We start from the raw sequence: 13975 nt of genomic DNA on the forward strand, positions 1-13975 counted from the left end.
GTCTCAGGGTGCGGCAGGCCAGGGAGGCAGGCATGCAGGACCACTGGGATGCCTCTTTGCGACCAGGGCTGGAAGAGAGCAGAGGAGGAGACCAGGTGTGGCAGGGTCTGCAGGCCGAGGCCATGAAGGCCCAGGGAATTCAGGCTCCAGCCCGGGCCCCAGGAGGATTTTGGATGGCCCCCATTGTGAGACTTCAGGGGAATCTCTTTCGCACAGTGTCCTTACTGGAAAAACAGGGCTTATACTCCCTACTCCATGGGCTGGTGTAAGGCAGGAAGATGAGTACATATAAAATGCTGAGTGCTGTCCCTGGCATGGTGAGCCATTGTTAAGCAGTGACTCTCCTCATTGCTATTTGTTTGGACTTCCCTGAGGGCATAGATGCCTGGGTTCCCAGCTGGGGTGGTGGCAAGACGCTGGCGCCCACGCCCCTCCTGTGGTAGGATCACGCCAGGCATGCCGACCGTCCTGGCTCTGGCACCCTGGCGCCGGATGGGACAGGCCTTAGGGCTGGGCCAAGGAGCCTGCGGCATCGGCCCGACCAAGTGGAAACACGCAGACGCCACCGGGAGCTCTGGCCGGCTTTGAAGTCTAAAGCAGTGCTGCCTCCCAGCTCTTGGCTCACCCTGCTCCACTGCTGATGGCTTGTTTAATGTGCCCAGGGCCCTGGAGAGCGTGCTGGCCAGGGTGCAGGCCGGCCCTGGCTCCCTGCAGCCCTTTCTGAGTAGGGGGCCATCTGACAGACCCCTGCCTGGGGGGAAGCGAGCACGGCCATCCACCTGGCCCCTTAGGCTACTTGGCTAACCCCTGCTGCCCCAGGCCCTTGTCTAGCAGGCCAAGGGCTGTGTCGGTTCCCAGGCCACTCAAGAAAACAGAGGTGCCCCCTGAAGCCGGGGGAGATCAGATGGCTGTTCTAGTGCTCTGGCTCCAGCCCAAGCCCTCGGCCCCTTGCCTCCCTCCAAGTGTCCACGTCTAAGACCAGGAAGTCTTGCTTCAGCCGCTGAAGGGCAGTGAGCTTCATATAGATAGATAGATAGATAGATTGATTGATTGATATATTTATATGTATTTCCTCTATAAAAATGCAGCTGCCTTGGTGAGCTGTGCTTTGATACCTCCTTAGGTGCTCCAGACAGACAGCTTTACTTGTATTGCTGCCCGGGTGATGCAGGATAGAGCCAGGGAGGGAGGCTGGGGATAGGGGTGGGGCGCTGGGAGGCGCAGCTTGCTACAGACAAGTGGGGGCCTGCCCATCGCTGGTACTGAGGAAGCCAGCCCCACTGGCCGGAGAGGTGGGACAGAGGTAGAGGTCTCCTCGGCTGGGCGCCTTCTGTGATGCCCAGAACCTGGCCTGCCCTAGGCCTTCTCATTGGGCCTTTGCAACTCACTTGATCAAACGAGATGAACTGAAGGCTGCTTTCCTTTTGTGGGTTGACACTATGGGATGGCAGTGAGGTTGGTTGTCACTCAGAGCAGTCTTTCACGTTGGAACGCTTGCCTCTTCTCACAGCAGCCTTGAAGGTGGACACATTCTCCCTGTTTTCACTAGAGAGAACACTGAGGCTTAGAAAAGTGACATGGCCTGCCCTAGGTCACCAGCCACCCTACCTTGCAGGCCGCTCCAAGGCTCCCTGCTCCCTGCCATGGCCCTGTGCTGGCAGGGAAGAAAAGGCAGCCTCTGGACTAGATACCAGAACAACAGCATCGCTGTTCCCCCCTGGGGAAATTGTCAGTCCTGGTGGCCATCCAGTGCTCTGGCAGAATTACCACCCTATGCAGGAGCCTTGCCGGTTACCTTGGTGATCCAGGCAACTTCTGAGCTCTTCCATCGCAGATCCCTTCCCTGGCTGCTGTCCTCCGCAAGGACCTCACTGTGTACGAGGGAGAGAACTAGAGTCCCAAGAGTGGCCACTGGCATGTAGTCCCTGTGAAAGTAGATGTTCACATCCTTGCTTTTCTTCAATGAGCTAACTCTCCATCTTGTGGTTTCTGAGTATGTCTTAGTTGTTCTTGCCAACACCAACACCCATAATCCCCAAAACAGCCTTCTCAGAGGAAGAAACTGAGGGTCAGGGAAGTCCCTTGCCCAAGGTCATATTGCTGAAGAGGCAGTCCAGACTCAAACCTTCCCAGTCCTCCCCACAGCCAGCAGAGCGAGCATTTCAGGGCCCCACTGCACAGCTGGCTGTCCCTCTTTCCTTGGTGCCACTTCTCCAATAGCTGCTTCAGGACTTGGGTACTTCCCAAGCCTCATCATGGGAGCCAGGCCCCAAGAGAGACACACACATGTAATGACATAATTTTGTGCACTGGCGGCCAGGTTCCCACTCGGAGGCTGGGGACAGTAGGGACTCGCCTGGCATGGAAGCGAGAGCCTGGGCTTCCATGCACAACCAGTGACTGCTCTTTGGGAACTCGCCCTCCGGTGACTGAAGGCCATAAGCGAAGCAAAGTATTCATGCAAACAGTGAAAGTCCCCACTTAGAGCTGTTGTTGTAACTGCGCTGGCCCAGGTTCAGCATTGTTCCCGAGGAGCAGGGCTTGCTGAGTAAGTCCCACATGCATTGCCTGTGGTTTGACGTCACAGTGATTGATTTCAACATGAAAAGCCTCCAACTGTCCTCTGAAGGTTTTACCTCATTGGATGTGCCGATGTCTGATCTCTGAGGTCTCTCTCCTTTAGCTGGAAGAGTCTGTAGTTTGGAGACGAGCCCAGCCACTGGGCAAACACACATGTTCTAGAAATGGATAGGGCCGAGAAAATGCATTACCTCCAGCCCTCTGCCCTCTAACACCCAGGACAAATGATGACCCCTGGTCTTCCAGAAGCTCCCCAGAAATGCTATTCTCAGTGCCTCCTGCAGGAAGGGCTACCATCCCTTGCCATAGCCAGACTTTTAATGAGGTTTCTCTTAGCGATCATTTGGGTGTCCCCTCTTTGCACCACGCCCCTGGTAATATCTGGAGGGCTCATGTTCTGGGAATGCAGAAGTGCACTTGGGCCAACGCCTGCCTTCCAAGACCACCCTTCTTCCAACTGGGGCGGCCCGTGCCGACAAGCTGTGGCTGGGCCGAGACCCACACATAGGCTTTGTCCCTGCCTATTCCCAATACAGCCCTCTGCCGGGGGCTCCGCTGCCCACAGGGGGCTATGGAAGAGTGCCGTGGTCTGTCGGCAATGTCTGCTCACGTCTGCGTGTGGCAGCCAGTGGGGCGGGGGATGCAGGACCTGCCCCTGCACACCCCCACCCCCACCCGCCTTCCTGTGTGTGGTGCAGCAGGGTGGGTCCTGAGGGAGGAAGACACTCTGTCCAGGGAACACAGGCCAGACCAATGACAACTCTGTGTGAACCTGACGTAACTCTTAACTCACTTTGTGGATGGGGAGCTAAGGCCCACAGGGGTTAGGCCATGGGCCAGAGTCTCCAAGACCACAAGACCAAGACTTAGGGCCAGAGTAGCCTGGCTCCAGAGCCCAGGCTCTGGCCCACTGCACAAGCAGGAGCTTAGCATTCCCTGTGGACTTGGCCCTTTTGTGTGAAACCTTAAGAGCCATGTGGGACGACAGCATTCAGGTCTGTTCTTAGCTGCTGCTTCTGGCTAAACACCTCCTCTCCTTCCACCGTCCCTCATGCCTGGTTCCCCATCCCCTTAGCCTTCTTTCTTTCTTATTTCCAATGTGCCCACATCTCCCAGGCTGTACTAGAATTCACCAGAAAGGTAATTTGCCTCTTGGCCCCATAACCATAGGTGGAGGAAAGCTTACCCTCCTTCCAGCCTCATTTTGTGGATGAAGAAACTGGGGAGGCCCTGGGGGGGTCTGCAGCTTGCCTCACTGGTGTTCAGTGCATTCTGGGCCTGGCAGCCTCCACCCTGGGTAGCCCCGGAACAGACCAGAAGCACTTCAACAGCCACGAAGCCAGCCCCCCTTCCCGTTGCCTCACGCCCACTGGGCTGGCAGATCGTCCTTGGCTGGGTGCTTGGGCTGCACCTCACTTCCTTCCATGTAGCAGCCAGACTCCATCTGTCTTCCCTCTCTGCTGGTGGCTCCTCCAGTGGCTTGGGGTTTTCAGGAGCTGGGACTGGCAGGAATGAGGCTGGATTTGTAAGCCAGTTTGGGTCCAGCCAGTCTTGGCATGGCTCAGGGGAGCCCAGAGGGTGGGGAGTGCCCTGGCTGGGCTCGTTCATTGCCACCACACCTCCTTCTCCTCTGCTCTCATGCCATGGGATCTAGTGTAGGGAAAGCTGGAATGTGTGACTTTGGGCAAGTCATTTCACTTTGCTGAAATCCTATAGGGCTTTTCTGAAGATTCACTAATGCTGTGGAGGTTCCTCTCCCAGAGCATGGCTGAGGACAAATTGTGGCTCTCGTCTGCTGAGGAGGGTATGGGAGAGGAGGTGCTGAGAGCTGGGTAGTCTGAGGGAGGAGGAGTTTGCTGCCAGCTTCTCTCACTGTCCTGGCAGCTCATGTTCGTAGTGCCCATCTAGGCCATCTTCAGGCTCCTGGAAGGATCCTCCTAGGCTGCTGGAAATGATAGCACAGACCATCAGCAGGCGGTGGCAGGAGGGTGGGGGGATGGGGGGTGGGCGGTGCCAGCGTTCCCAAGACCACACTGGTTCCTGGCAGTGCACCGAAGGCCAGCCTTCTCACCCACGTTGCCTGACCCTATAAGTGGAATTGAAGACACAGAAGTTACCAGGAGGGGACATTCCACCACAGTGCCATTAGGCCTTCTGGCCAAGCCATAAAACAAGAGAACAGGAGTGAAACGGGCACTCCCTTTGAACTTGAATCCTTTCTAAACCACCATTCCAGCCCCAGGGAGGCCACAAAGTGGCAAGCAAGAGGGAGCCTCCTCGGGCCCCTCCTTGAGGGTCAGCAAAATCCCATTCATGCCTTACCTTATCCTGGATGCTTAAAAAAATATTGTGGTAATGTAGGTCAGTGAACTGACCAGCCCCACACACCAGCAGGATTGCAGGGCCCGCCAGCCCGCACACTGGCCCCAGTTGGCCAGATGAAAACGTAAGAAGTGCCGGGAGCCCCCGCTTCTCCAGCCCTAGGCTTTTGTTTATGTAGCACTTAAACTAACTTTGGGGTCGTTGATGTCTGCCTTTAAAGCCCTGAAGCTTTTTGAAGTTCCCCTGTGGTTAATAAAATTAGTCTGCCCTCCTTGCCAGTCCTTGGCTTGGGGGAAGATGGATCCTTCTCTCTGTCTGTGGCATTTTCCTTTTTAAGTTAATATTCCATAACCAAAAGGAAGAGGGAGGGCAGTAGAAGCAGTAGGAAGTCTTCTGAAATGCCCTCTTGCTAATAGGTAGCATGCCTGCCCCCCACCTCATGGTCCCAGTCACGATGAAGCTCGACTTCCAGGCCCATTGGAAGGCCAAGAGATGGCCCTCTGTGCTCCAGGAATGGCCGGCACTGGGGCGTGTGGGGAAACCAGGTACAAGACGAGGCTGTTGGCTCCCTCTCAGATGAAATGTACCACCCCACCACAAGTCCACTCAAGTGGTTTTCTTTGGCCCCAAAGAGCCGAGAGTCACCTTCTGTCACCAGCATCTCCCTCCCCACCCGTGTATCATGTACATATGTACTGGGACCTGTCGTGGTTCAGGGCCACATGAGAGAGAACTCCTGGTCCGTCCATTGAGGGACACAGACAGGCCAATTACCTGCAATGAGACAGAGCGGTCAGGCCTTGGAACAGAAGGTGGCTGTCGCGTGGGGAAGCTGTCTGAGAAGAGCTCATCCAAGCTGAGCCTGAGAGAACTGCTTGGGGTCTGGGGCAGGTATAGAGTTGGGAAGGGGGTGGGGGAATGTAAAATGTGTTCTTTATGTTCACCGCCTTGATGATGGTCATGGTTTCTTGGGTAGCTGTGTATCTCAAATTATCAAGTTTTACCTAAAATGTGAACATGCTGTTATATATCAATTATGCCTCAATGCAGTGTTAAAAATGAAAGCCCACAGGCAGGACTGAGCATTGCACATGTTCCGACAATCATAGTTAGGCACGTGTTCAACTTTGACTTAGACATTCAAGGAGTGCACAGAGAGTAAGTGCTATTTACATGTGGGAAATGCAGCTGTGGAGAGCAGAGACCTGTCTCTGCTTTCACAGACCTGGGTCCTGCTTGGAAGAATAAACGAGTGACAGATAAAGCTCTGGTGTCATTTCAGGGAACGATCTGTGCTCTGAAGACAGACAGGACCAGGATATGCCAAGGAGCCAGGGCCGGGGTGCAAGGGGACACAGGCATGAAGGCCTTGACTGGGGCCCTTGCTGGGCTCCAGGGGCCTGCCCAAGATGGGGACACCCTGTCTGCCAGTGAGCAGTCCAAAGGCAGTGGGGTGGAGGGAGAATATAACTACCTCCAGAAGAAGATGCACGAGCCCCTTGAGGCAGGAGCTTTGATTTGTCCTCGGTGACATAACTGGGTGCAGGGTAGGCTCTCCATAAGTATTTGTAGGGAGAAAGGAAGGAAGGACATTCTGAATTTGGGGTGAATTCTCTGCCTGGATTGCCCATTGGATTCCTGGGGTGCCTTTTATGAGATGATTCTCTAGGTAGGTCTTAAGCTCCTGGTGCAGAGACTGTGTCTTTTGTCACTTCTCAGCCAGCCATGATGCTGGAGACCGGGCTTGTGTCTCAGCTGGCTCTGTCTCATGGGCCAGCAAAGGCCTGGAACCCACCCATCCTGCCCAGGGTGCCCTAGGGCATCCCAGCAGCCCCAGACCTGCCTGCTTCTCCAGTTTGGGGAGGGAACGGTGGTCAGTGCAGCCTCACTCTTCCTGAATGCTGCAGCACCGGCTTTGCAGAAGCCCACCACGCTTGGCTTTGCACTTCCACTGTGCCGCTGGCCCTGGCAACTGCAGTTCTCTTAGGTCTCGCCTCGAACCACCCTGAAGTAGTAATGAAAACCCCTTGTAGACAGGAGTGCTCGAGGGCTCAGTGGGGTCCCTGCTAAATGCCTCTGTTTTAGGCTGGGATGCCCCGAGGCAGTCTCTTTCTCCTAAGGACAGGCAGCCTCTCTGCAGCCCAGGCTAAGCTTAGGACAGGAAGTGGCACTGACCTGCTCTGGTCACAGGGAGCATGGAATGGCGAGGTCAGAGCCATCAGGTCCGTTCAGTTAAACATCCTGGGCCCCTCCAGTACCCGGGCTAGGCTGCCGAAGGTGAGAGGCAGCCCTGCCTCCCAGGCTCTGGCCAGGCTGGGAATGGAGCTCCACGTGCAGGCCACTCTGGTGGGTGTGGAGATAGGACTCCCAGGAGCCGGGAAGCCTGGGAAAGCATTTGGGGCTGGTGACATCTGCTTGCCCTTGCTCCCCATGGCTTGCAGGTCACGGCTTCCTTCATTTCACCCAGGAGCGCCCACAGATGGGGCAGAGCCCACAGCAAGCCAGCCCACAGGGGAGCTCTGCTGGAGCCGAGCCCTGAAGGACGAGGAGGAGTTCATGTGTGGGAAGGAGATTGGTGAATTATAAAGGGCTGTGCGAGTGGAAATGATTATTCTTATCGTTATTTGTATCCGATTCATCCATCACCGGGGAGAGGAGGAATGCAAGTACCTTTTATCTGGTGCTATGAATCAAATAGAATAGGATATGTTTTTCTAAAAGGGTTTTAGGGTAAATGGGACAGTTTCTGCCTTTCAAAACAATCCATCTGGGGCCCTTGGCCAAACCTTGGTGTCTTGGGCTGAAGTAAGATGTTTCTGAGGTGGAGGACAGCCCAGCCCATGGGGCTCCCCCATGAGCCTCAGCCTCAGGAAGAAAGCACGTGGAGACAGCAGGTCCCACCGCTGGCAGCACTTCTGGTCTCCACGCTGTTCCCCAGGCTAGTGCCTGTTTGGCCTCAGCCCTGGTCCCCAGAAGCACCCACGCTGGTGCACAGGGCCTGGAGAGCAGGAGGAAGCCTCCCCTGTTTCCCAGGGGCAGCCACGTGGGAGCCAGCATGTCAGATGCCAGGTGGAGCATGTGTCCCGCTCCAAAGTAGAAGCAAATCTCGGGATGGAGCTTTGTGTTAGCCCTTCTGAGGTCATCTGGGAGAGGAGCTAGTCTTTAAAACCTAAGAGTTTGTGTGCGCACACACACACATGCATGCGTCCCCTTTCTCTCTCTTTTATGCAAGGCCTGGCCCCTTCCTGGCACAGACCCTGGAAAGGAGCCAGGCAGGGAAGGGGAGGCCAGCCACCTGGTTGTGTGGGGGGGGCGGTCTTCAGGCCATGCCATCTCCGGTCGGGGGAGAGTGACACTTCAGCCTTCCCCATGCTCGGTGCCTGGGGAGAGGTTCAAGGGTGAGAGTCAGGTGCAGGCAGGACCATTGTGGATTCTGAGCTCCCTCTGCCCTGGCTGAACTCTGCCATGCGGCAATTTTGCATCTGTAAAGTGAGGAAAGAGTGCCTCCCTCCCATTGCTGTGATGCTAAGTGTGATCCACCTAACGTTTTCAGCCTGGCAGCAGCCGAGGCTCAGTGGAGGTCAGCGGTGGTGGGGTGGGGGGTGGGCTGGTCACTGCATAGCTCCAGTGCATTCCATCATCCATGAGATGGGCAGATCACGCTCGGTGGGGTTGGGGGGTGGGGAGGTAGCAGCAGCAGACCTGGCCTCCTCCAGCACATACTGATGCTCTTTCTGGGGCCGGGTGTGTGGGGACAGGTGATGGATGACCACAGCGTGATCGGCCGCTCCCTGTTCAAAAAGGAGACCAACATCCAGCTCTTTGTGGGCCTCAAGGTGAACCTATCCACTGGGGAGCTGGGAGTCATTGACAGCGCCTTTGGCCAGAGTGGCAAGTTCAAGATCCACATCCCTGGTGAGTGCAGTCACTTCCTTCCACTGGCAGGTGCTATGCGGGCAGGGAGAGATGGTGGAGACCGTGCACAGACAGTGCCTCTTGACTTAGGATGCTCAGTCCGCCTGAGCTGATGCACAAGGCCCAGCCCTCTCAACATCATGGTCTCTGGTCTCAGGCTTGTGGCTAGAGAGCCAGGGCAGGTCCTGGGGGTGGGGGTAAGGGTCTGGTATAGAATCAGCCTCTGGTCTGAGCCAGGGTCAAGGTGTGAGTCTGAGCTCCTGCTCCATTGTAAACCATACAGGGGTGACCTTGGATGAGTGACCTGGCTTGTCTGTGAAAGGCGATACTGATCCTGATCTGGGAGGTGCTTTGGAGGGAGAGTTGGTGAGAGAGTCTGCCGGGGCCTGGCATGCTGCCCAGTAGCCAGTACGGTTTCCCAGAATATGAGTTGCCCACCTACTTTTTTGCCCGGTGGAGAACAATAGGAGCTGAGCCTCTGTGTGATCTGACATGGAACTTGTCGGTGGTGGGGTCAAAGGTGTGCTTTTGCTCTTAGAAATAGAGCCCTTGGATCCCTTTAGTCCCTCCCTCCCTTCCACCACTACTGCACTCACCCCACACCCATCTTCTGGGGGTCCTGCCGCACGCCAGGCAGGCTGCCACGGTTGTGGAAGGGGACAAGTGGGAACACATTCAGTGAATATCTACTGTACATTGCAGAAAAATAAAGCAGGGAGAGGGTGAGAAGCACTGCATGTGCACCTCTGGACAGGAGCAATCAGGGAAGAACTCTCTGAGGAGGTAACAGTTGAATAGGGCCCTGACCAAGGGGACAGAACACTCCATAGAGAGAGGCAACAAGTGCCAAGGCCCTGGGTTAAGAGTGAGTTTGGGTGTGCGTTTGAGGACCGGTTGTTTGGCACGAACTGGGAGGCGTGCGAGATGCCACTTCCTTCGCCAGCATCTTGTTAGGCCACTTCTCAAACATGCAGCAGAATTGAAGTCTGCGGAGAAACTCTGACTTCACATCAGCATGTGGCCATACTTTGCTTGTCTGCGGGACTCTAGGTTTTAGTCTGTGAGGGTTGGAAAGCCACAGGGAGGTTCAGATCAGGTCAGCAACATGCTGTGGGTGTGTAGCTCCTTGAGTGAAATCTCCAGGTAGGGTCGTGCCCTGGAATGCCGGGTCCTTCCGCAAGCCCAAAGTGTCATGTGTGGCAGTTGCACTCTTGTGAGGAAGCATAGCAGGCACCGGAACCTTGTTTCCCTGCGACACTCAGATCTACTTTGAATGTACCCTGAGGCCTCTGTCGGGGTGGAGTTCAGCTCTGTCACAATTAGAGATACTCCTTACGGAAGGCAGAATGGCCCACCCATGGGAGCCGCCGTGATACAAGGCTTCAGGCTCCTGTCCTGTCCTCTCCACTGCTCTGGTCATTACCTCAGCCAGACCAGGGTCCACAGTGCCCTGCTCTGGGTTCCAAGGAGCACACACAAGGCATGAGCCCGATGGGCCAAGGACCTGAACTCAGTTCCCAGGGTCCTGGGCCTGTACCTGTGGGGGCTTACTGAGAAGGAGGGCTATAGGACACTGGGAAGGCAGGAGAGGAGCTCCCTGGAGTTGGGGGGGGGGGGCATGCCCTGGAACATTCATCCATCCCCGAGTTGTGGGAGCCTGCTGGTCCAGACAAGGGAACAAGAGCACCGTCTGTTTCCTTTTTGGGGAGTGTGTAGGATCATGCTGACATTGCCCTCAGCTACCCTTCCTTTAGTCCAAGGCAAGCTCAGAGATGAGGTGTCCCCAGAACAGGCCAGAGTACAAGAGGAGGCTTGTTTGGGGGCCCTGGGTGCTGGGGTGGGAGTGCAGGGAGGGAGACACAGTGCCGCTGCTTCAGTCAACTCAAGTTCACATTCCTTTGTTAGGTCAGTGTTGCCTTTTTAATAGGTCTGCTTCCTGTTTGTGGCTTTTAAGCTTTTTATTAAATATAACTGGTCAGATTCCTTCATCCCACCGACCCCACTCCTCACCCCCCTCCTGCTTGTCTTTTCCTGCCGATTCCTCCTGTGAAGAATTACTTTTAACCTTTTTGAAGTGCATTAATTGTGAGAGAATCTTTGGTGAACCTGAGATGCCCAGTGCCAGGGGGAGGAGGAAGAGCATTGCTGGCCGCAGGCTGGAAGGGCCGGGCCGAGGCCTGGAGCTTTGGCCCTGTAGGATCTAAGGCTCCAGGAGCAGGAGCAGCTCAGGGGAGCCATCCCAGCCCACAGACTGTGGGTGGGGCTGGGGTCAAATGTGCCCTCTGGGCCTCGGTGCTAGCCCTATAGGACAGCACAGTGGGTGAGGCAGACCGAAGATCATCTGGGTATCCTCCCACCTGCCCCTGCCCCCCAGGCCCCGATTGGTCTCTGGGACCTTTCACTTCTGGGGACACGGTCACATGCTGACAGGGCCAAGCAGGTGTGGAAGAGACTTATTGAGCTAGTGGTGGGGACCGTGGCGGCCGGCTACTCGGGTCTCTTGCTGTACACCAAGAAATCTAATTTTATCTGATTTTATTTTCACATAAACTGCCTGATTAAAAATGTAAAATCATCCAAACTAAACAACATATAACTTTGGGCTGGGTTTGGCCCATGCCGACTTGTAACTTGTATTTGCATTTCAGGACCAACACTTACTTCCTCAGGTTCACGAGTCAAAGATGAACCATAAAATGGAAATGGCCACGGAGACAAGGGTCCTGACACTAAGCCCATGGCTTCCACCAGAAGATAGTGTCCGAAATCAGAGGGGCTAGAGGAATAGCTCCGTCCTGACACCCAAGGAGCTGACCCAGAAAGTCTTGGTGAGGGGGGGGCCTCAAGGTTAGGAAGCCCCACATTTACATAGCTGCTCCCTTCAGGAAAGTGGCCTCTGTTTGTAAGTCCTGGGGGGCCGAGAGGCCGTGCAAGATGAACTAGGAGCCCACTGAGTTGCCTTGCTATAGAGAAAGAGTGTCTAGAGGACTTTGCAGGCAGAGCTGAGGTTCCTCCCGAGGATCCCACCCAGGGCACAGTGTCTCTGCTTCCCAAGTGCTGGGCCCCACATTGTGGAGCCAGGTCTGGTGGCCTCCGTCTTCTGCCCTCCATCCCAGGTGGGCCTGGGGAGCAGAGGGGCTGAGCAGCTGGCCCTTCCCTGCCTGCCCAGCCAGCCCCAAGAGCGGGGTCAGGGCTTCAGGGAGCCGGACGCCATGGGGTCCATGGATGGGGGGGAGACCCCTCCCCCCATGTGGGGTGGCTTAGCCTGGGCTGCCATTGCTCACCCTGGTGAGTGCTTTCCTGCAGTTCCCGTCCTCCACTCCACACCAACATCCCAGCACCACACGCCCCACTCTGCAAGGGAAATGAGCTCCTTGATGACTTCCTGCCAGAGAAGACTCGAGGGGAGGAAGGCACTCATCCCTCATAACAGCCACGAGCCAACTCTAGGGGAGAAGGTGAATATGCGCCTGCAATTTTGTCTTCCAAAATGATGCCACAGAAACCTAGAGTCACCAAGTAGTTTGATGTGTACCCTGGTTGGATGTGGCAAGGTTTTTGAGTGGCCTGTCTCCCACCAGGGGCTCCTGGGCCTGCCAGCTGCGGTTGGGGGGATTGGATGTAGTCTGGCCTAGTAGCACAGGTGGGGATGGAGTGTGCACATGCAGTGTGCATGTCACTGGAAAGCCCTAGGCCCCAAGAACCACTAGTGTGATGTGTGTATCACTGCCTCGAGTCAGGTGACCGCACAACTCCCTGGTGAAACGGACCAAGTCACGGAGCTCCAAACAGACGCACCTTGGAAAAGTCCGAGCTGCGGTTACTGAGAACCACAGCGGCTGGTGGCCACGACGAGAACCTCGTCCTCTCCATAGGTCTGTCCCGCCCGCCGCATCCCACACTCCTCGTACCAGTCAAGAAATTGGCATTGCTGCGAGGCAGCCAGGCCCTTAGTCAAGCCCAGGAACAGAGGTCTTGGGCCCCACCAGCTGGCACTCAGGATTCTCAGATTTGGTGATCTTTAACACCCTTCCTACTTCTACTAATCATAACTGAACGGACTCTACAAATAAAAGAGGAAAAGAAAAAAAAAGAAAGAAATGTGTGGAGTTGTACTCGTGGTAAGAACCCAGCAGGAACATCTGCGTACTGCCCTTCAGGAGGAACACCACTCAGGAGCCATGACAGCTGTCTGAGGGGGGCCCTGTGAAGCCCCAGGAAGCCTGGCACCCATGGCACTGGAGGATCGCCATTTCACAGATGAGGACACTGAGGCCTGGAGGTTAAGCAATGAACTTGCCCAGCATTACACAGCAGGAAGCATCAATGGGGTTGAACCCAGATTGCCCCGCTGCCCACCACTCTGCCCACGACTCTCCCTGAGCCCTGGCTCCTCACCTGTAGGGCTGGTGGGGAGGTGAGAACGCAACTGGGTCCCTCAGGCTGTATGGGAGGAGGGAACTGTTGTAGGTGGGGCCTCGAGAGGAGGGCCTGAGAGATGGGACGGGGCAGGCTGCCCTATGGCCCCGTGGCAGGGCAGTTGCATGTCTGGAGAACCATGGCCTGTTTGCCTCTGACTGGTGTTCTGAGAAGGGTCCCTAGGCCACCCAGGCTTCAGCTTCTGCCCCCTGAAACCACTTCCAGGTGTTCACGGCTTTTGGTGTCCCATCCCAGTCCAGACCAAAGGGGCCGGCTTTCCATGCTGCTTGCACGCATGAATAACTGAAGTGTATTCAGGGAATGGGCTGGACTGGAAGGAACAAACGAGTGAACTCACACCTTTGGGGGGGCCAAGGAGCCTGGCGCCTGGTGTGCTGTGGGCCTCCCCAGAAACATCTCTGAAGCAGGCAGGTGCTAGCGTTGTCAGACCCCTTCAGCACGGCCTTCTCCTTGTGAAATGGCTTTGGGCGTTCTAGGTTCTTAAAAACAACTTGAAGGGGAGAGTGCCAGTCCTTCTAGCTCTGCAGACTCCAGTGGATGCCCAGGGCTGGGGAGGCAGAAACCATCTCCCCTATGGGAGAGACAAAGGCACAGACCAACAGTTTGCTGTCAGCATGGTGGGTGTCCATAGGGGCACAGGGCCAGGAACAGGGTGGGGAGAATGGCCGTCCCAAGAGAGAGAGAGGTCAGACTTCCCAGAGGAGTTGCTGTCCAAGCA

At 55.9% G+C, this 13975-nt stretch overlaps 1 protein-coding gene across 3 annotated transcripts in view; it reads left to right on the forward strand.

Annotated features, from left to right (window-relative positions):
* EEFSEC (eukaryotic elongation factor, selenocysteine-tRNA specific) overlaps positions 1-13975 on the forward strand; it is a 246450-nt gene that overhangs the window by 191626 nt on the left and 40849 nt on the right. For 2 of the 3 annotated variants that reach the window (XM_082746939.1, XM_082746940.1), the window contains one exon: positions 8661-8817. The exons of the other annotated variant lie outside the window; for it this stretch is intronic. In XM_082746939.1, the coding sequence (XP_082603065.1) occupies positions 8661-8817 (157 nt within the window). The remainder of the gene's footprint in view (positions 1-8660; positions 8818-13975) is intronic. 3 annotated transcript variants of the gene reach the window in all.

The sequence above is a fragment of the Mustela nivalis genome (assembly GCF_964662115.1).
Source record: "Mustela nivalis genome assembly, chromosome: 1".
In the NCBI taxonomy this organism is placed as follows: Eukaryota; Metazoa; Chordata; class Mammalia; order Carnivora; family Mustelidae; genus Mustela; species Mustela nivalis.